Source organism: Thalassophryne amazonica, chromosome 1 (assembly GCF_902500255.1).
Source record: "Thalassophryne amazonica chromosome 1, fThaAma1.1, whole genome shotgun sequence".
NCBI classification, from domain to species: domain Eukaryota; kingdom Metazoa; phylum Chordata; class Actinopteri; order Batrachoidiformes; family Batrachoididae; genus Thalassophryne; species Thalassophryne amazonica.
In genome coordinates, this window is record NC_047103.1 from 59,105,192 (window position 1) to 59,128,739 (window position 23,548).

At 41.4% G+C, this 23,548-nt stretch overlaps 1 protein-coding gene across 1 annotated transcript in view; it reads right to left on the minus strand.

The window, feature by feature from the left end:
- arl8 (ADP-ribosylation factor-like 8) overlaps positions 1-22,839 on the minus strand; it is a 33,228-nt gene extending 10,389 nt beyond the window's left edge. Inside the window, exons 1-5 of the mRNA XM_034170624.1 lie at positions 22,505-22,839; positions 13,310-13,370; positions 11,553-11,700; positions 8,695-8,778; positions 534-685 (exon numbers count right to left, since the gene is read on the minus strand). Coding sequence (XP_034026515.1) covers positions 534-685; positions 8,695-8,778; positions 11,553-11,700; positions 13,310-13,370; positions 22,505-22,550 — 491 coding nt within the window. The 5' untranslated portion in view covers positions 22,551-22,839. The remainder of the gene's footprint in view (positions 1-533; positions 686-8,694; positions 8,779-11,552; positions 11,701-13,309; positions 13,371-22,504) is intronic.
- Positions 22,840-23,548: the final 709 nt, after the last annotated feature.

Sequence of the window (23,548 nt, forward strand, 5' to 3'; positions counted from 1 at the left end):
AAAAAAAAAAACAAAAAAAAAAAAACAATGAGGTCAATAGCTGCTGTTTCGTTCACACAAGTGTCTTTTGTAGGTTTTGTCACCAAAGAGGTGAGATGCCTTTTTGGCATAATTACCAACTGTGCACTTATTAATTTGAGGAAATAAAGGACGTTTGCGAATGAAGTTGCATGCTCTTGCAGTTTCCCTCTTCTATCACTAGATGCTGTGTGTATATTTACACACTCTGAGGTCAAGTTTATAAATTATTCCAACCTTTGCATTGAAATATTTATATGCATGGTTTATAAAAAATAATGCATCGTGAGGCCTTGTGCACTGCAACAGTACTCTGACACCAATCTCACAGATAGTCTGTTTCACATCTGGTCTTGGTGCATATTTATGGTCTGAGCCTGGGAATTTTTCCACTTGGCAGTACAGGTGGAACATGTACCAATATTTTTATTTTTTCAAAAGTGACATGCTACAGCTTCAAACTGAGCGAGCAATGACAGGGCGGCACACAGCTGATGAGACCGTTCTTAACTTACCCCTCTCCTGTGAGTGCACAGCATGACTGGATGTGCCAGGGATGGTCTTTGATGGAGCTCAGGGTGAGGTATTTGGAGATCTCTGCAGCAGACATGCAATCCTTCATATCCTGCTTGTTAGCAAATATCAACACAGCTGCTTTCCGCAGGTCCTAGACAGAACATTGAGGGAGAGCATAGAACAATGAGACTAAACACCTGTGGCCTCTTTTACAAACAATATGCAATGTGTATGTACAAAAACCACAAGTACAACTTTTCCCATATACAAACTGGAATTATAAAAGAAGGTGCGGTGAGAACATGTGCACCTTATGCATTCTACAGACCAGGTGTACACAGACATTTTTTAGAACAAATCAAGCTTGATATGAAGTAGAAAGGAAAAAGAAGGCAACACATAATTTATCAGGAAACAAAGCAGTCGGTGTCACAGAGCTTACATTTCTTATTGAAATTCTGTTCACGCACACAATCTACATCTGAGTGCAGACATTTGCTTCAGTATTTAATGCACGTTCAGCTCGTACAAATATTCCTTGTTCAAAGGTAACAAAAATAAAAGGCCAAAGCCCTACACAGGTCTGCAGGACTAACCCCATAAAATTTTTAAAAATTACATGTAATCTGGTGCAATAGGCCCGGTCACACAGCACTTAATGAAGGGCAACGATGCCCAAACGAAACAAGAAACCTGGACTTTCATTGACATCGTTTAACCTTTGCGCAGCTTCGTTCCTGCAGCTGGCGCTTTGTCAGGATTTTTAAACTGTCTAAAAATTTCAAATGCTGCTGAAAACCTCAATTGGTCTGTATTCGTTTTAATGTAGTTCATGACGGTTTTTTATCATTTGCTTAGTTTTTGTAACGTTTAGCATTTAGTTTGACTTCGTTTGACCAAGTGAATGTTTTCATACAGTGCAGAAGCCAGTTTGTGAGCGCTGCTGTGGTGATGAGATGCAGCTCCTCCGCAGCAGAGCTGGTGTGTGATGTGTGGCTGCTGTCATGCCTGGCCAGCTAGGAAGAATTTGTCGGCCTCCTCCGCCAGCGCACGACAGTCCGTGATCGTGATGTTGTTCCACCGCTGCGTGCACCTGAGGAGAGAGTTGCTGCACAAACAGTCCAGCCGGTGGAGCCACCGCATTCCGTCCATGAACTCTGAAGGACTTGCTGCCCTCCAGCCTGTGCAGAGAGAAGAGCCTGCTGGCCCTTTCAGTCTGAGTTCAAAAGTTTTGGGGGGGGGGGGGTTTTGCAGGAGCGTGATCAGCACCCCCCAACCCCCGCTGCAAACAAATACACAGCGATCAAGGATCACCTCCTCACGTAATATATTGTTGGCGGCAATCTCTCAGAGCAAACTGCGCCTTGGTTTGTGCAAACCAGGCGGCAGTTTACTGAAGCGTGTCTTTTGAGCATCTTGGACGCAGGTTCCAAGATGGTGCCACGTGAAGGCGCCCTGGTATTTTCGTGCTCCCTGTTTTTTCTGTTTTTGTGCGTAAATCGTGTGTCATCGTGCTCCTACACTCGTGAGGAGCTTCTAAACATCAGATCATCAACACCCACGGACATTACGCCAGTTTTTTTTAGTGCCTGCAGCTGAACTGGTTCACTTTTTGGCCAAAAGAGTGAGACGCCGGCGGAGAGGAAAACGAGCTGGAGCTCTCGTGCGCCTCAGACAAAGGGGCACGCGCACGACCCTACCTGGGATATTTCTCTCCAACGTCCGCTCACTCGGCAACAAGATGGATGAGCTGGCACTGCTGATGAAGAAGAATAGAGATTTCTCCTCATCTTGTGTACTGTGCTTCACAGAGACGTGGTTAAATGCACAGACACCGGACTGTGCGCTCCAACTAGAGGGATTCCAACTCCTCCGTGCAGACAGAGACCGAGCACTCTCCGGTGGAAAAACAAGAGGTGGAGGACTCTGCTTCTATATCAACAACGCCTGGTGCTCCGATGTGACTGATCTCCCAACACTGCTCTCCCTCTCTGGAATATCTCCTCAAAAACTTCAGACCGTTCTACTCTCCACGTGAGTTTAACTCCTTCATACTTTGCTCCGTGTATATTCCACCGAGCGCAGATGTGCACGAGGCCGAGCGCGCGCTCGCGGATCAGATTATGAGCGTGGAAAGAGACTTTCCGGACTCCCTTGTTATAATTCTCAGTGATTTTAACAAAGGGAATCTCAGTCAGGAATTACCAAAATACAAACAGATTTTACCAACTACAAGCCCAAAGCACCTCGTTCTATTGACGACTTGAAGCTGGCCAACGACCTGAACGTCTTCTATTCACGTTTTGAAGTCATGGACTCACACCTCCCCCACCCCCCACACAACTGGATATTCAAACACTCTGGACCTCTCCCCTCTCACCGCTGCCCCCTTCCCCCGCTGTCCTCTCGGTCCAACAGGAGGATGTGAGAAGACATTTCAAAAGGCTGAATCCACGTAAGGCCCCGGGCCCAGACTGTGTCTCTCCTGCCACCCTGAGACACTGTGCTGATGAGCTGGCCCCAGTCTTCACGGGGATCTTCAACACCTCCCTGGAGTCATGCCATGTTCCAGTCTGTTTCCAGTCCTCCATCATAGTTCCAGTCCCCAAGAAACTACACGTCACTGGACTTAATGACTACACGCCTCTGCCTCTCATGTCTGTAGTCATGAAGACATTCGAACGCCTGGTTTTATCCCACCTGAAGTCCATCACCGACCCCCTCCTGGACCCCCTGCAGTTTGCCTACAGAGCCAACAGGTCTGTAGATGACGCCATAAGCCTGGCCCTGCACTCCATTCTGCAGCACCTGGACTCCCCAGGAACCTACGCTAGGATCCTGTTTGTGGACTTCAGCTCTGCATTCAACACCATCCTTCCGGCTTTGCTCCAGGACAAGCTTTCTCTGCTCCACGTGCCCGACTCCACCTGCAGGTGGATCACAGACTTCCTGACGGACCGGAGTCAGCGTGTGAGGCTGGGAAAGAACGTCTCGAACACTCGGGCTCTCAGCACAGGATCTCCACAGGGCTGTGTCCTTTCCCCTCTGCTCTTCTCCCTGTACACTATCTGCTGCACTGCAGGTCAGATCACAGCTGACCCTTCTCACCCTGCACATGGTCTATTCGAACCACTCCCCTCGGGCAGGAGGCTACGGTCCATCCGGACCAGAACCTCCCGCCATAAGAACAGTTTCTTCCCCTCTGCCGCTAGACTCATGAACACTTTATAAGTCAGTCACCTTAACCTTAACTCTGTCACTTTATCATTTTATCACGGGTCACTTTAGACAAATGTACTTTGGTTTTTAATTGCACTCCTCCCACTGCACTGTTTTGTTTGTGTCATTGCACATAGGCTTTCATATTTTATCTTAGCATTTTATATTGCTCTCTGTTTAATGTTGCACCATTATACCAAAGCAAATTCTTAGTCTGTGAATCCTGTTCATTGGCAATGGCAATAAACTTATGAGTTCTGAGTGTGGAAGAAGTTTCAGCTCAATGCCATGGTGCTGCTGAGAGCTGACACAACGTAATAATGTTTCGTGTCATTTGCGGTGATCTCTTAGAGTGAACTGCGCCTCCGTTTGTGCAAACCAGGCACGGTTTACAGAAGCGTGACTAAGGATCAAGTGTGGAAAAACTTCCAGCAGCAGCAGCAGACATTCACGTGTGAACAGGTTTGATCCACACAGCCCGCAGCACGTGATCCAACGTGAGCAAGTCTGTGATAAATAGTCCACACAGCCCGCAGCATGTGTGTGCATGCGCCGGCAGGGATCCATCCATTAAAATGCACATCAGAAAACATGGTTACATTCTTTCAATTCATAAAATCAATTTCTCTTGAAATCCAGAGAACACAAACAGCCGGTCTCGGGAAAAAAAAAAAAAAAAAGAGCAGATAGACAGCGCTGTCTCTCTCACTCTCTCTCACATGCGATTATGCATGAAAAACGCAGAGTACACGTGAATTTCAGGCGTACTCTAAACGTGGTGGGTTTTTTTTTGTTGTTTTTGTTTTGTAAAAATGAGGCATCTTACGTTGAGCTAGCTCTTCAGTTTTTTGTTTTTTTTTTTAAACTGGAGCAAGACAGCGCGTGCAGTGAGTCGTCAGAGTCTAAACCAGACAGTGAGGATGCTGATGATGAAGGAGATGATTCCTCTTTTGTTCTGGACAAGCAACCAGAGCAGGTGGATCCACCAACGTGCACAGAGATCTCCAGCAGTGGCTCCAGGCACGTTTCTTTTAAAGCATTGAGATCAACCTTAGCTTCGGTTTCATTTTGTTCCTCTTTCGTTCCTTTTGCACTCTTGATTCGCAGGCTATTCAATGATAAAGCTTGTTCATCCACCTTCCACCTTTTCTCAATGATTTGTGACTTTACTTTTTCCCGTCGTTCAGGAATCGTCGTATGCCAGTGACCGGGGCATAATAAGCTAAAATATAACGCAATGCTAAAATACCCATGGCCATATGAGCATTGTCTTCTTTATAATTTGCAGTTGTTTAATTATTTATTAAGATCCTATTGTCTTACATAACATTTGTACATGTTCAATAAAGCCCCTCAATCAATCAAGCAATCATAAACAATGATTATGTTTTAACGGCATCTGCAAGAGGGCTTTTGACAAGAGCGGAAGTTACTTTTGAATTAGGACATGTTAGTGTTGTAAACGAGGTGTTATCAGGTTACAAAACAGTTTTCAGTTTTAGAAGTGTTTATTTCTCACTAGTTTTTACATAATAGGGCACCACAGTCTTGTTTGAACCCTGTGTGATATGACAGGATTTGACCACTTATGGGGACACTCAGTCCCATTGTGCAATATATATACACAGCATAACCTCACATGGAAAAATAGGGCACTGTTTTGTTGTAGCCTGCAAAAAAACGCCTTAACATGTTTGTGCTTGGGGTCATAAACAAACTGCAACACATGTCCACTTTCCACCGTATTGTTTTTTCTTTGCATTTTCACTTTGCGTGTAATTTGCCCAAAAACTCAGAGAAAATGCCATGTTTTTGTCCCAGGAAGTAGAGAAATTATGCCATGTGTCATATTTTACTTCTTTAGCGCCCGCCCTCAAATGATACTGCCCTGCCCATTATATGAGAAAGGTGTTATATTTAGCCAAAAAAGAAGCAAATTCAGCAGCTAGTGACACCAGGAAGTGACATCACCACTCTAACATCTGCGAGATCATACCATAAAAACAGGAACAGAATGTGACATTTTAACATCTTAAAATACGTCAAGGTTAGCCATCTTTGAACTTGTCCAAGGTCTGTGTCTCTGTGAATTTGAAGACTATGGCAGTAATAAGACTGGACTTATGATAAGCACAGACAGACAGACAGACAGACACAAAGCCTTTGCAATACCTCATGGTCTTATCTGATGGCCTCAGGTAAAAATGAGAGCTGTATGTCAGTCCCATTTTCTTGCTCACTTTTGTCATAAAAGCATAATTTTCCATATTGGTAAGATGACAGAACTATAATACAGTCTGTCACATGCATTAGAATACAGTATTATTACCATTTCATAAAACCACATATTTCTGTAATGGCATCTCAAATTTGCTGCTGTGTGGACAAGCAGCAGCATGTTACATTTATCCTTCAGTCTCGGCTCAGGACATGAAGACGTGAGAATTAATATCCACTGTGACGTCTTATCAGAGACATTTCCAAACACGAATATCATGAAATGAGATGACAGTCTAAATCTGACATGGGCCTGGAATACAAAAATAACCCAGAAATGTTTGTGACTTAAGTAAATACCCAGATTTCCATGAATTCCCTGAAAACTCCCGTCACTGAACAAAAATTATAAAAAGAACGTTACAGTGAAATAATGACAAATCATATCAACCGCAAACCTTGCATCCCCCTTCATGAAATGTTTTCTAACACTTTGTATGTCCTCCGTTTGCGTTTATAACCTCCTCCACCTTGTCTGTGTCCCTCTGAGCAGCTTTTGTGTCCCCTCATAGAAATGTATGCATGTATTATAGAAATGTGTTGCTAAGAGAAATGTTTTCTTATTTCAATGTAAGGGGATACAATTACCATTTACTAAGTGCAATGTAAATAATTTAGTGCACACTCAATGACAGTAATGAAAGTGGGCCATGGGGGAGGGACTTGAAAGTTTGTGGTAAGGGCCGAAGAACTGAAGTCCCTGGCGGGGGTCTGAGGGTTCTCCCCAAGAAACATTTAAAATCTCAGATGCATTGTGGTGCGTTTTCAGGTCTATTTACACACCAAAAAAAAAGAAAAAGAAAAAAAAGTTCCAAAAAAAAATTTAATTTTTTGTTGGGTCAGGTCAATTTTTCCACCCAAGTCTTTTCACACAACTTGTATTGTGCTACAGGCTTTTCATCCCCCCCCCCCCCAAAAAATGCATTGTGGCTCACAGTACACAGTAAAGGAAATGACTATTCAAAGAACTCAAAAATAATAATTCTCAGCATCAAATCAAATGGAACATTAGGAGTATTTATGGCACATTAATGCATCAACTTGTTCAACCTTCACTCATTTCTGAGTTTTCCCAATACTGACAGGATCTTTGGAGCTAATGATAATCTTGGTTTTCAAATTCTTGGCCACTTACAATCCTTACAAATGTGTTTTTACTTCAAGATTATTTTCTAATTACTGTACATTTTGAAGTTAAAAAAACTTCTTACATTAGAAAACTTGTAATTAAAAGTTTGAATTAAAAGAAAGATTCTTTAGAAATCAATTATAAAGATCCTTGGGCATTTATTTTTACACAAAATAGCACGAAAAGTAATGTGTACATTTTGAAGTCTGGCAGATTCGTTCATTCATTCTGCAAGTGTTGAAATGTTTCTGATGTGGGACAAGAAATATATTTCTTAAAATATAAAGAAATATGAAACAGCGCTGTGCCTTATTTTTTTTGTCTGATTACTCAATAGTTTAAAAAATTTAAATTAAAAAACCCTGTTATTTAAAGTTGAGACTTCTCTTGCAGTTACACAGTAACAATTAAAAAACTGCGTAGCTTTATTAAAAATAAATAGTTAATAAAATAAAAATAGGTCGAACAATTTACAAATATAAAATGTTCTCAGCTCAACAGTAATTGATTCAACATCCTGCAGCTAACGGCTAACGTTAGCTGATAAACTTCGGCAGAGAACTAACGTCACATAATTTTTTTAATGACTCACTCACCTCAGACAAATCTGCAGACGCTTTGTTGCTCAAACTCAATTTTGTTGTTATGATTTACAGAGTTAAACCTTTGTCTGTATGCTAACGGTGTTAGCATTTTTAGCTTTACCCGTTAGCTCCACTTAATGTACAATTACTGGAAAATAACAGGTCATAATTTTTAATGTTCACAACAAAGTAGGAGTACTACCGTGCAGTCCCCAAAAATATGATTTAATAAACTCCCTTAACCCAAAACAAAAATAATCCTCCTCCGTTGCTTATTAGCGGTTTACAAACCAACACAGACCATTACTGCCACCAACTGTTTGGGTGTGGAACTGAATGAATGGATTCATGTTATCAAAAATGACCTGGAAATGTTTATCAGACCTCTTACTAGTCCTCTGTGTGCTGATTGTTGGTGTGGTTGTCACAGACATGCATTGTGAATGAGCTTATCATCTGTTATTTTTCCCCTAATCAGCAGCTTTTCTTTTGTTTGTGATTCCAGAATGGAGACTACCAAATGAAACCATTATTTTCTCCACATACAGTTTTACTTTTGGTGAAATTTGATTCTCCCCCACTCATTTGAGTGTCGGGTAAACAAAATGACGTAGATAAATTGTATATGAACGTCAGTTTTTGAGGATATGCCTTTGTTGGAAAGATGGCCAGAGTTGAGAAGGGACAGAACCTCACTGCATGTAGACACTTCAATGATCACTGAGGTTTACAAAACAGAATCATGCCAACTCACAGACTTACAACCCTATCAGAAATTATACATGTGCACATTTCTGCTGTTGTGCATGCACACAGTCTACACAGACTTTTTAAAATGAGGCTGTTGCTCTCTGGATCCGTTCAACTATAAATTTTGAACAACGCATCAGAGTGAAGGAAAAAGAAACCACGGAAAAACAGAACGTTTACTTCCTTACAGTCTCAAAATACCTCATGAGCCAGCATCCTGTAGAGCTCTTCTTTAGAGATGGCCAACCTCTCTCTGTCTGTGCTGTCCACCACCAGAATAATGAACTGCGGAGCAGGAGGCAGAAATCACAACTTTTTCAAAAAGCATTCAGAACAATGCAGCACAATGGGGGGCCATTTCCGCCCCAAAGCTTCACAAAGGCAGCAGCGACTGCCATGCTTTTTTTTTGAATGAGTGTGACCATACATGACAAAAGAACAAAGGTGCACCATTTTGTGTAATGCGACACCAAAACAATGACCAGGCCAAAGTCGTTTGTCATATGAATCGAAGTATAGGTGCACTGACACGCATGCCTGAGACTCATGCAGTAGCATGAACTGTGTCATGATGATCCTACCCGCTGTGTTCACAGCTGGACGCCATTCTTTGTTCTACCGGCTGCCACATGCTCTGCACTGGATGCTGCGTATATAAAATAACTATTTTGTAGCGGATTAATCTTTTTTTTTTTCCTGCAAATTGGCCATTGGAAAATGGGTCTAATCACTTCCTGAATCACAGAGGAGGCTGCAGCCAGACCCGTTCGCGCGCCTAACAAGCTGCAGAAAGCATTTTCAGCCGTCTAAAAAGGTAATTACTTGTCTTGTTTACATTGTCATGGCTTGATAAAACAGTTGCGTGTTTTTTCCTTCTTGTCTGCAGCTGTTAAAGTATGTTTATAACAGATTTAACTTCTTTTTCGAATCCTCCAGACGAGCTGCGCTCTGATGCGATCCGCTGACATCACCACTTGCTCGGTTCACTTCTTGTTTACTCCACTTGATGAGCTGCACGTAGTGTTGGAGATTAGATCGCGCCACATAGCACGACATTTGTACATGAATGATTTTTTGAACATTTCAAAATTCTCTGTGTGCAATAGCATGCACCGTCACCTCTCTGGCATCCTGTGTGCACCAGTTAAAGACATGTTTACTCTCCAGCACGACACAGGTCGTGATGTGCAGCTCATTATGACGAGATGTTAAATATATAATAAACATAATTTATAGATACTCATAAGAATGAATAAAAACGCAATTGTTTTACCAAGCCATTACAATATAAATAATATAAATAACTCCTCTGTGATTCCGGAGCGATTAGAGGTGGATTCATCAGCGAAGTGGGACAGCGTGGGTCCTACTGGCATGGCAGTGCGGGGGTTAAATGCATGCAGGTGTCAAGGTACCTTAACTGAATTTGATGATGCTGCCCTGATACACAGTAACCCTGTCCTTATTATATACTCTTCAAAATACTCCTACTGCTGGCCATTCTCTTTCAGACTGTACAAAACATCAACTTTTTATTCTTCTGAAGAAACATTTGTGCCTCGCTCTCACAATCATTGATCGTTGGAGGTCTTACGTCAATTTCTGGTTGCATTTATTTAAGCATGAGTAGACCCATCATATAAAACCACTGTGGTGAGCTTATATATTATGACACCAGGTGAGAGCAAATACATACACACACACACATATATATATATATATATACACATATACATACATACACATACACATATATATATATACATATATATATAGAGAGAGAGAGAGAGAGAGAATGCACTGATACCACTTTTTTCCAGACTAAGTACAAACCGATACTTAATGATACAATTACAGTGTTATGATAACTTCGCAAACATGTTTTATTCATCAGTTGTTCCTTAAGACCCATTGACATGAGCATGACTTTGATGCACGCACGTCGTTGTGACGATCCCACCCACTGTGTTCCCAGCTGGATGCCGTGCTTTGTTCCACCGCCTGCCACGCGCTCCATGCTGGATGCTGCATAAATAAAATTATTATTTTGTAGCAGATGAATTGTTTTTATTCTGCAAGTTGTGTGCTGAAAACGGCTCTAATCGCTTCCTGAATCACAGAGGACCGCTCCAGCAGCGCCATTCGCACATGCGCACGCTGAATGAGCTGGAGAAACCATCTGGAGCAGTCTAAAAAGGTAATTATTTGTCATGCTTACATTGTCATGGTTTGGTTAAACAGTTGCATTTTCTTTCCTTCTTGTCTGCAGCTGTTAAAGTATGTTTATGATAGATTTAACATCTCATAATAATCCTGTAAATGGTTTTTCCCCCCCAAAGGTGGAACATGTAAATATTGGAAGAGCAAATATTTATTTATTTATTGTGCATGAGCCCTATTTTAGTCTCATTTTCTCCCATGTTTCCAATTTACAAGCCTATTATCATTTCACAAGTGCAATTTGCTGCATTACTTTCATCAGGTAATTAAGCAATAAAACTCACTCTTCATGTTGAAGCTTGAGTATAAAAGCAGGAGCTAAAAGACAACAATGCTCTCTAGCAGACCTGTGAGAACTGTAGTTCCTGTGTGAGTTCTCCCATTTGACTTTGAATCAGTAGAAATTGTGTGTGTGTGCCTGATGAAAACAGTTGCAAATGTTTGGTGGTACCTCAAAAAATAAAATAAGGGGGGAGGGGCTGGGTTTGAAGAAGTGTGTTTGTTTTTAAAGGTCTTCTACTCATCTGCCTGTGCCATATTGTCCAAATCTTCTCTTTTTCTCCAGCATACTGTTATGGTTGACGCTCGCTTTGCCTTTCAGACACGACCCCTTGTGCGAGCATGACCTCTGACTTGGGCAGACCATACTGCCGTCTGTTCTCTGAACACAACAGCTGCTACTCTCATTGGGTGGGGGAGGAGAAGCTGCTGCAAACGAATCTTTCATTCCTCCTCATCTGCTAGTGTCACAACTCTATACTGCCTTCAGACTGGGATGAACTTTAACCTCTATGATATTTCCAATTTTACGTTTGGCTTTGGTTGCTTGTATCACTCACCTCTGTGTTGGAGTAGTAGGTGTTCCAGGATGACCTGAGAGACTCCTGTCCTCCGATGTCCCACATTAAGAAATGAGTATTTTTCACCACTATTTCTTCCACGTTACTGCCAATGGTGGGTGACGTATGGACCACCTCATTCATCAGACTTGATAAAGGACAAAAGGATACAAGTTCTTGCAAGTTTACATACACAGTCTTGACCAAAAGTGATCAGCACCTGTCATTTTCAACTACATAATTCAGAATATCTTCAGGAAGAAAATGTAAAAGAACCAATTCTGTATTCAATAAATGTCTAATGTTATTGAACAACATAAAAAAAAAATTCCTAACATGTCATGAAATGTACGCTCACAGTTATTGATACCTATTTGATACATTTATATTAGTTCCTTTAATAAAACACATATAATCACATGTGTATGTGTAAGTGACATGACTGAAATTAACCAGTGATTGATGCTGTAATGCATAAAAAGTGGCGGACTGTCTACAGTTTCTTCTTTGCAGTGCCAAAGATAAGTTTGGAGCACTGGATCTCGAAATCTGAGATTCCAGCATTTTATCAAGAAAATTTCACACTCAACCTGTTAGGACACTTCCAGGACATGCACAGAAGAAATAACTCAAAAGAGAGAAGTCTGCTAAGGTTGGTGCCGACTGTGGAAAAACACCACATAAGATATGCAAAGCTTTCCAGGCTGACCTTGATCAAGAAAAGAAGTGTCACACACTAAAAACCTAGTAGGGCTTCATGAGCAAAGACCAAGAAGAACATCACTACTGAAAGAAAGGTCAAAAAAGAGACTAATATTTGCAAAAACTATGGGATAATGTTTTGTGAGCATACAAAACATTTTGGGACTGCAATGCAGTTTGGTTCTAGGTGATGAAACTACGCCCATGAAGAAAAGAAAACTCTACGGCCCAGTGCCTCTATTGCTGAGGTACTGAATATATCAAAGGAAAGATAATTCAGAAGATTAAGAAGGCCGCTGAGAGTGATGCTTAGCATGAAGGTCTTTAGTCTTGCAGGAGGACAACCCAAAGCACATTTCTAACAGGACAAAATAGAGGTTGTAATGGGGCTATTCCACAGAGTGCAGATCCTTCCCATTTAATCCAGCATAGTAAATCTGGGACATTTTGAAGCATCATAGTAACTTCTTGATCCATCTTTGTCAATCCTGAACAAACTTGGCATACGTAGTAGTTATGGCCATCATTGGGACCAAATTTTAAATCAGAATCCAATTTTTGAACTGTTCAAAAATGTCATCACAATTCTTGAAATACAGTACACGGTAGGCATGTGAATCTCATCACTGACAATGATTTGATGTGCACCTCAATACACTACCAGCGATAGGATACATACAGCGATACATGATGATACGATGCAATATGATTCACCCCTGTTCCCGATTTGATATGTATGTGATGGCAATTCAATTCCTCACAATGCGATACAATGCAGTTTGGTGTGATACGATTAGGGACGGGTACTGGTATGATTTTACCAATATCGATGCCATTATCGATTCCGCTTATCGATCTGATTCTTTATCCCGTATGGTTTGCATTTGTTCAGTAACCTTGGCCATTTTGATCATACAAAATTAATTAATTTGTACTTGGTTTTGAAGATATTCTCAATAATGTACTTGAAATTCAGGGGTGTCAATAATTTTGACCAGAACTGTAACAAGGATGAGTAACTGGATTCAACTGTAAATGCAATTAAATCTACCTACAATTGGTAGAGTATCGTGGTTTTCCCTGCATTGTCTAGTCCAACAATTATCACCTTGTGCTCTGCAAAACAAAGACAAGATATAGTTTAGTTTAGAGACTGACATTTCCATGACCCCACAGACAACTGCTGCAGTTTCATTTAGCAAATTATTCAGACTATAGATGGTGTGCAGGTGTCATCATGGATCACGTGACTATCTGGACGCCAACTTCCTCATTGCGTGAACGGCAAATGTGCTCTTTCGCTTTATATATGGCTGGGTACACAATTTATACAAACATGGTGCATCATTGCTGTGCATACGACTGCACGAGCCGCCAAAAGAAGGGCTCCAGAGTACATTTTTATCGTTCTCCACTGATAAAGAACGTTGTGAAAAGTGACAGTTTTAAAGTCCATCGTGTCTTTTCCAATTTTTCTGAATTATGCTTTTGTTCAGGATTAATTTGTTCCTAAACGTGCTCTATTTTCTACAACCAATCAACCTCCAAAACAAAAGGTAATGTGTACAATTTCCTCCATGAACTGCGGGTCATTTAAACAATGTGGTAGTGCTTTGACTCTGTTGTGAAGTTGATCATATTTGCAGAGTTTTCTGCCAAACCATATTTGATCCATCATTGAAATGTAATCAGTGTGTGCACTGTAGAAACAATTAAAATATGACGGGAGAGAAATGAATGAAACCATAAAAGTAAAGCACAGCCTTTTGCAGTGTCTGATTTAGGAGGAGCATGTAAGACTGCGGGTCATTGGAGTCTTTTTTTTTTTTTCCTGACTCAGTGTTGTGAAGTTGATCATATTTGCGAACTTTTCTGCCAAACTATATTTGATCCATGATCAGATGTAATCAGTGTGTGCACCGCAAAAACTACTAAAATATGACAGGAGGAAGGAGTGAAACCGTTAAGTAAATCACAGCCTTTTGCGGAGTCCAATTTAACAGGCGTGAGTCAGACAGCAGGGGTGGTGGCCAAGTGGTTAATGTGCTTGGTTTCAGTGCAGAAGGTTCCGGGTTCAAATCCCACCCCTGCCACATTTCTCCATGTAATGTGGAGTTGCGTCAGGAAGGGCATCCGACGTAAAACCTGTGCCAATTCAACATGCAGATCCACCTTGGATTTGATGTGGCGACCCCGAGTGCAAACAAAGGAGCAGCCGAAGGGACTTACTAGTCAGACAGCAGTCTGGTGTGTGAGCATGGTTTGAAAAAATAAACGGGCGGTATTTTAATCACGGAAATACGGGACCCACTTTCCTCAAATCGGTATCAGTGCTGAAGTTTAATTTTGTACCTCTGTTACTGTGCACGTCCAGACTGCTCTGTCCGGTCTATGCAAGGTGTTTTTAATGGAAATACATTGCCATCAGATGGGAGTTTTGTCCAATTTGAGTGAAAATCTGTTATACAGAAGCCATTTATTACACGAAAAACCATAAAAAATACATTGGGATGCTTGCTTTTGTCCGGTGAGTGTGAATATCTGGTTTATATGAATACGGTTTAGACGGGTTTTATTACCTGGGATGCCTGGACACTGCACGTCTGGTTTCCGCTCAAAGTAAAACTGGTGAACTTCTGGGGAAATATCTTAAGGATTCACTCTGATTCTCTGTATTTTCTCTTCCGGCCTTCAGGATCAAGTGCTTTAGCTATATTGGACAAATTAACTTGGCCATCCACCTACATCCAGCATTGGCCTGCTGTGTGTGTACATGGAGCTTGCCGTCCAATATGGCTGAGTAAACAAAACCGCGTGTTGCGTGCGACATCACTGGACACCATGTATATGTCACATCAACCCAACAGGTGCAGTTCTCCAACAATACCTCATGAAGAGCAAAAAAAAAAAAAAAAAAAATCATTCAGGTCACATCCGTCTGTGTAAATCACATTTATTTTTGAAATGTGGCGTTACTGCTTCAAGCAACAAAAAGAAAATTTATTTAATCAGTATATTATTTATTTAAAGGGGATAGAGAATCAAAATCATCTTTTTCATGTTTTTGGTGTTAGTTCAGAGTCTCCCCGCTGTGGGGAATACACACAAAGTGCCAGCAAGTGCCTCTGTTTCAAGTAATTCTCCTTTTTTGAATTGCCGCCATAAAACAGGCCAATCCGTTTTTGAGAGAAAAGTTACGTCACTTTTTCACCAATAGCCGCCACACACACACACACCCACCCCCTTCGAAATTAATTATTCATAAGGTTGTGCCCACCCATTCCTACCACTGGAAGAGGAGCAATGGCAAGCTACAGGTGTGCCTTCCCAGGCTGTCATAGCGGACTACGATCTTTACATATTTTCCCACGGAAAGCAATGTACGCGATCAATGGCTTTTATTCATTTTTAACCGCATCCCCAGGACATACAACCGCCGACTATTTCTTTGCTCTGCGCATTTCAGGGAGGACTGTTTCACAAACCTTGCACAATTTCGAGCTGGCTTCAGTCGGCATTTAATACTCAGTAGAGGGTCAGTTCCGACTTTGCGACAAAATCAACCCCAGCAATCAGTACAGCCTGTAAGTATCACATTTTCTTTTGTTTTAAGTTTGTTTTTAAATTGATTTTGGATCGTTTTTTTTTATTATCATTATTATTTTGTGACTGGACTTTATGTCACAGTCAGCCTCTGGCTGACTTAATGTTGGTGCGCGAGGAACAAGATTTATCACTCAACAGCAATGTTGAAACATGATCTGTTAAATAAGTTAGTGAAGATTACTGTTGACTCGTTTTCGCTACAACGCGCTCAACTTTTGTTCGGAATCAGCTTCTTATCACTGGTAACGACGCGGATTTCCTCTCACTCAAACCCGCAGCTTCACAGTGCTTTAAACCATCGTCCACAGACTTCAATAACGAGACAAGTGCAGCAAAACGAGACGAGTCATTGGATAAATGCTGGGCTTTGTCCCGCCCATCAGAGGCTCTGCGTGTCTGGGGGTCTATGGGGCAGTGGGCTGGCCTCGGCTGGCCTGGACGCCTAGCTTCTGCATGATGACTGGATGATCTGTCTGAGGCTGAATCCATTTTTGATTGACAGCGAAATGAGTGAATCAGTGATCATTTTCATTCTGTTCTGAGTTGAACCGGAGACTTTCCTAATCCTCTTAGCGGCATTTTCAGTGAGAGCAAGGGCAGCCAATCAAACAACGGCAACCGATCAGCGCCAACACCTACGTGCATTTCATAATGAGTTTGCCAAATAAGCTCCGAAACGACGCCATTAAAAGCAAATGAGGCGTTCTAAACCCAGCATAGTAACATAGCTGTTTCAGAGAGCCTTTTAGGAAGGTTCTGAGCCATTACAGACCCAACCAAATTTTTTTGGGGCTACATATCACATCACAGAACAAGGATTAATGCCCCATTCAACCTCTATCACCTTTAATAATATAAGAAAAGAAAATAAGAGAATTAATTTAATCAGTATATTATTTATTTAATAATATACTGATCAAATTAATTTTTCTTTTTGTTGCTTGAAGCAATAACACCGGAAAAAGCAATCCCCACATTAACAACCAAAAGTTAAACTCTCAGTGAGGTGAAAAAGAAAAGAGAGGGGGAAAAAAAAACAAAAAAACAAAAAACATTAAAATTTTGTTCCTGACCCCACAAGGCCTGCAGTGCCTAGAGTGGGGTCTGGGAGACCTCCACCTGAAACGTTTGAAATATTACATGCAATGCAATCTGCTGCAATTCGTAAGGTAAATGAGATATTTCTCAGTCCCAATTTCTTGCTCATTTTAGTAAAAAAAAACCAACACATTTTCCCGTATTGGTGAGATGATGGACCTATAATACAGAGTCTGTCACATTGTTTGGATAATGGGTGGGCAACGATGGGATGGCCGAGACACTGCAGGTTTTCCTTGCAACCAATCACCTCAGCAGGTGGGTTTGCTGATGAAATTCTCCCCTAAACATAAAAACCTGATCTTCAATGAAATCACCCACTGAGACACCTGAACATTAATGAAATCACTTGCTGAGGGGATTGGCAGCAAGGAAAACCTGCAGTGTCTCGCTCGCCCCATCATGGCACATGATTGCCCACTTTTGGTTTAGAATATGATATTATTACCGTTTTATTTAAAAAAGAGAAAAAAAAAATATTTGCCTTAGAATGTTCCTGTTGCTTCACTACACATCCATAAATATGACTTTAGGAAGCTGTGCTTTTGTAACAGCTGATCATGTGCCAACATGAATAAAAAAATAACATTTAACTAAGGCTGAAATGATTACTTGAGTAGCTCAAATAATTCAATTACAAAAATGTTTGAGACAAACCATTTGCACCGAGGCTTGATTTAATTCCTGTCATCAAAGTGTTCCGTAAACACCACTGAAAACGCTGTTGTATATATGCCAGGTCTGTATGTGGCGCTGTAATGCTCCCACAAAAAACAGAGAAGACATGGAGCATGTGCATAATTGGTGTAAGGAGCTAATCAATGTAGCAGCAGAAGCTACAACCTTCCCAAGTGGCAGACTGAGTAAAATAAAGCCTTTTAAGAGAAAGAGTTGACTATTATCATTGACTCTGCGCTATTAAACTGCCAAACAGCCTCTCAAGAGACTTACTGCATATTTAAAAATGAATCAGTGCGTTTGAGTATTTTTAAAAACACACGGCACTGTGTTTTGGTCAACTGGCTGCTCGCAGCCTTGCAGATGAAGTAAGGATGCGCACTTTAAGTGAATCAAGTTTAACTCTTCTAAAAATGCCTTTAATTAGGCTGATTCATATCAGATTAAATCAGTTTTCATCCACTCATCAACAAGGGGAACTGTGGATTTACCAATGTGGCTTTTGCGGAAAAGCTACACTCCACAGCCCAGTTTTTCACAGGCTGCATTCATATGCACATGCTGCTCCTGGCAATTTCACCAATCATCAGTGCTTATGGTCCAGGAAAGCTCTGAAACTCATAACCATGCTAAAAATAAAATAATAATAATTACCTGGGAAAACAGAGAACACCACCCTAAATTTCAAAATCTGCCTGATGGAGGTGAGCCCCAACATGATGGTGCTGTACCACTGTGCCATTGCTTAAGCCCCTTTCACACCGGGGGTGCTCCCGGTTGCGCCGTGCATCATTATGACGATGCAGCGTGGAAGCAACTTAGTGCCGAGACAATGCAGCTCAACGCCAAAAGAGCGCGAGGGCGCAAAGGAGGAAGCAAGTCGGGCGCCGAAAAATTAAACCCGTTTATTTTTTTGGCGTCCTGTGCTCGACGCAGAAAGGAAGTGGTTCCAGCACAACTCGGGGCAAAGAGGCATTACCCAGCGTGACTCGGAGCCAATTTATGATTCCTGCTGTGTTCCATTGTTCCCGCAGTATAAATCACACAGGATTGTTTTTATACCGTGTACTCAATGCAGTAAAAATTACATGATGAAGAAAAAAAAATGCAGACCGATTGCCAGAAATATCCAGTAATAAGTCCGGACATCTCTAGTCCACTCATGGACGTTCGTTCACGCGCGCACATGTGAACAATTAAAAGAAAAAAAAAAAAGTCCGGCTGCAGGCATTAGTTCCTTGTTCTCTGCTCAAACTCTTACATCACAGTTAAAAAAAGGACAAAAAAAAGGACATAAGACCTGAGACAGGACATGTCAACATCAAGTAGAACTCCAGACATCTCCACATTTGCTTGACGGTTCGTTCGCAAACACGGTCAAACGATGAAAGAAAAGAAAAAAAACTTGTCTGCAGGCAGTTAGTTCCTTTCTCTCCTCAAACTCTCTCATCACAATTAAAAAGGACATAAGTCCAGGACATGTCAACATCAAGTAGAACTCCATACATCACATTTGCGCATGCGCATCTCGCGGTCAAAGGAGGAAAGATAAACTCAGAACTCAGAGCACAGCCTTGCAGCTCAGCACAACAAGTAGAAGAGAAGTCAGAGTGCACAGTCTGGCTGCAGCCAAACTGTGCACTCTGACTTTATTCCCCGTTGCAACGTGGCGAGTGCTAATGAGAGAACTACACAAAATCAAGTTTGCTTGGTTTCCATCTACACATTTATGTAATTTACAAGAACCTATTCATAATTTTTTTTTTAAAAAGTGGCTGAAACTGTTTCCACATTTCATTTTTCCTCCATAAAAAGCTGTTACCACAGTAACCTCTGGCCATTCATAAAAGCAGCTATGAGTTGCTTCCTTTTTTTTTTTTTTAAACTGCAGCAGTAATGGCTTTGACTGCTGTTGAGGAGGAAAATACAACAGAGCAAATGTAGAAACAGAGCTGACAAGGCCATGTCACAAAATCCCACTTGAGTGTTCTGACTTTTACCTTCTAAGACCTGTAACTGCTGGAGAGGAAGGCAGTCTGGTCAGAGGGCTCAACGCTGTGACACTCTTGGACACCATTCAGGCTTTTGGGGGATGATCCATGTCCATGTCTTCTTCATGGAATACTACTCTGAGTCAACAACCAATTGCCAGCATAAATCACAGAATGTTGCCAAGGACTCTTCCGCAAGGACTCTTCCGCAATTCCACATTTCAGATGTGGTAACTGTAATCTAGCCCAATCATAAATTATGTCCCTGATGACATGTGAACAATGGAACTGAATGATTTAGAAACAAAAACATATCAGCAAAGGAAACCACTTGTACACCCGATCCAGGAGAAGTCTGATTGTTTTGAAACATCTTAAGTTACTGAAAACAAACTACATTGCAATACTGACGTAATCTGACCCAAGGAGGCTCAAAGCCATCCCCTGGTCTAATGCAGTTGGTTACAGGTGCCCAATGCTGTTGTGTCAACAACGAGTCCCTTCATAGCAAATGGCCCACTGAATTCCTATGCTGTGACTTAACCAGCACAGGGGGGCTTTTTGTTTTTGTTTTTTTTTTTAGTTTTTTTTAAAAATAGGACATGTCACATTATTTAATGTCCCAGTTAGAAACACAAAGTGGCACTCAAAATGCAAGAAACAGTGTTTAAAAAGGTTACAAGTTTCAAAATTTTCTCAGAGGATGCCCTTGAACTCTCCAATACTTGTGCCAGCAACGTTTGTTGCATGGCTACGCCCTGCTAAGTTCCCCCCATGTTGTGAAAAATCTTGCTGAGCACGCTACATATAACGGATTTTGATTATAACGGACATAATTTGTTGGTCCACCCGAATCCATTATACGCGAGTTTTACTGTATTCCATTCAGAGGTGGGACAAAGTCGAAAGCAAGTCATTTTCAAGTCATGAATCGGCAAGTCACAAGTCTCAATCAAGTCCCAAGTCAAGTCTCAAGTCATAATGACCACCAATTGTTTGCAAGCTGACTTGAAACTTGTGTCTTTCCGATTCATGACTTGAGAATAACTTGACAGTGACTACATTTACATGCAGCCAATAACTCTTTCATAACCAGAATATTAGCAATAACCCGGTCGCGCATGGCCATGTAAACACCTGCAAAAACCCAAATATGCCCATATTCCGTTTTTTAAAAACCCGAATAAGACCCCTGGGTTACTCCTTTTTTAACCCAAATATCAGGTCATATAAACGCGCATCGGGATATCCCCATAGAAAGGAACATTATTTTGTGTTCTGCGCATGTCCTATCCGCAAGGAATCTTGGTCTTTTGAGTACGGCAACTACTTGTATGCGGCGCGCGCAACCCACCGGACACCGCAGAAGCAGATGTAAACAGCGCATTGTGTTCTGTGTCCTTATCAGGCAGGCTGGTCGCGGCACCGGTCGGCATCACCGCGATTGCTCTGCCTCCAATGCGCTTACTGAGTCTGCGGGCTCTGTAAACGCTGCAGCGGGCCACTCACACCGCCTCCCTCTCTGCTGTGTGGAGCTGCGCCAACTTTCTTGCAGAAAAAAAATCCACAGCGCTGCAGGGTCTTGGTATACCGCAGCCGCAGAGCTCCGTGTCCATGACTTGAATTCTTTGCGGGTCCCGCATCTGTACCCCCGGAGGCAGTGAGCGAAGGGAGAGCATGCGCATTGTGTTCTGCGTGTCTATTTATAATCTTCTCTCCCAGAAGAAAAAAGAGAGTGTTTACACAGGAGAGAAAAGTGAGAAAATGTTAATGCCTGTTTGAGAAAAGTGTATAAAGTGTGTAGTGAGGGGTTTTACACGAAGCAGGATTTGCACGAACGCCAGACCAAATCAAGCACCGGTGGAAGACATGCGTCGCCGTTTAGATGGGGATATTCCAAATGATACCAATGACCATGTATACAGGAGTAACTGTCTGCTTAAACATGTAAACGGGTTATTCCTAATGATTCAGAAACTGGAATATTGACCTTAACCCAAATATTAACGGCATGTAAACGTAGTCACTGACTTCATCCCACCTCTGATTCCATTACTGCACCTGGACCATATCAGAATTCTATTATTGATCAAAATGTCTGTAGGTGTGCAACGCTGTGCTCTGGAGGCAGACATACTGCTAATATAGCCAAATGTTTTATGCATTTCACCAAAAAATAAATATAAATAAATAAAAAAATACAAATAATTAACCCCAACCCTTATCCTAACCCAAAACCAATTAATATAAAGTAATTGGTGAGGTTGGAGGCAGCTAAGACATGACTTTAGAGCCTTAATCTGACTTATCATAATTTGAATTATTGTAAAAACCTGATTAAATAAATTCTCTTGTAAATTCCAGAAGAGCACCTCCAAGAATGCATGTAGTTTTTCTTCCTTAAAGAAACTACGTATTTTTGAAGTTGAAAACTGGCTACACATTTCACACATATATACATATATATATATATATATATATATATATATATATTTTACTAATGTAGCAGCTTTTCATTAGTCTTCAAAAGTCTTGGGCATGGGAAATATCAAAAGAATATCAGAAATCCATTAAATGACTCGGAAATCCGAGGCCAAACAACGTGGATGTTTTAATAAAACATCGCTCCACAGTCAGTTCAAGACGTAATCATCATGAGGTATCCTGTAAAGTACATAGATATCCTGATGAATACGCTATCTCAGTCTTAAAGGGAATTAAGACAATCGTGTTGATGAACAGATTAACAGATTGTTAAAACAAAGTGATGGCAAATCAACAGCTGCCAGCTACACTGTTCAACCACCGCTGTTCACTTTTCGCCAGAGCAACAGCTAACGTGAGCGAACCTTAACCACTTCACAAACACATGCTCACCTTGATTACAGAAGAAACTCCACAGTTTGGCGAATATAAGACCCATTATTGAATCTGAATGTCCGTCAGCTGGTTAACAGCAGCGCCGAGCTTCAGCACGCACGATGCGACGGAGAGCTAACATTAGCTGCGAGCTCTGCTGTCCGAGAACAACCTTAACACTATCGAGACGGACTCCATGCGAAACAATAACTTATAAAATGCAACAAACGAGACGGTAACAGCAGTTTGAGATAACGCAGGTATACAAGTTGTTCACAAGTGTTCCACTGCCCCAGTAATAAGCGTCACAAAAACGACATCAACTCGAGCCCGTTAGCTGCTACTACTGAGCACAGCAAAACGCACAACCAACTAGCTGGCACTGTTTAGGTCACGTGAGGATATCCCAGCGTTATTGGCTATGGCTATTGGTTGTTGTTTTTTCCCCCTCAAAACATGCAAATGTTTGACAGTATTATTTATCTATTTATTTACTTATTTAGCGGTGATTATCTGATCGATCGCCCTCGTCTGTCAACCAAATAATGGGGGGAGTACATGATAGCTTTCGGGGCAGCAAAGTGGCTTAGTGGGTAGCACGGTTGCCTCACAGCAGGAAGGTTCAGGGGATCGATTCCCACCTGTGGCCACTCCCCACGCCGTGGGATAGGCTCCGCTCCGCCCCGCCCCCGTGATTGGAGCAAGCGGTTGAAGCTGAGTGGTGGTGGGTGAGGATAAACTTCAATAAAATATTGTGGAGAGCTGGTCAGACTCAGGCTTACCTCAATAATAATAATAATAATAATAATTATTATTATTATTATTATTATTATTGTTGTTATTATTAGTGTTATGAAGGACTGGATTTCAAATGTTCTAATTACTTTCAATCTGGCAGACAGTTTATTTATTTTATCATTATAGTGACTGTTTTATGTTATTCCGTTTAGAATACAAATGTAATGTAAACGTTTTCGCCTAGAAATCGGGAAAACAGGCTGCAGACTTAAAAAAAAAATAAATAAATATATATATATATATATATATATATATATATATATA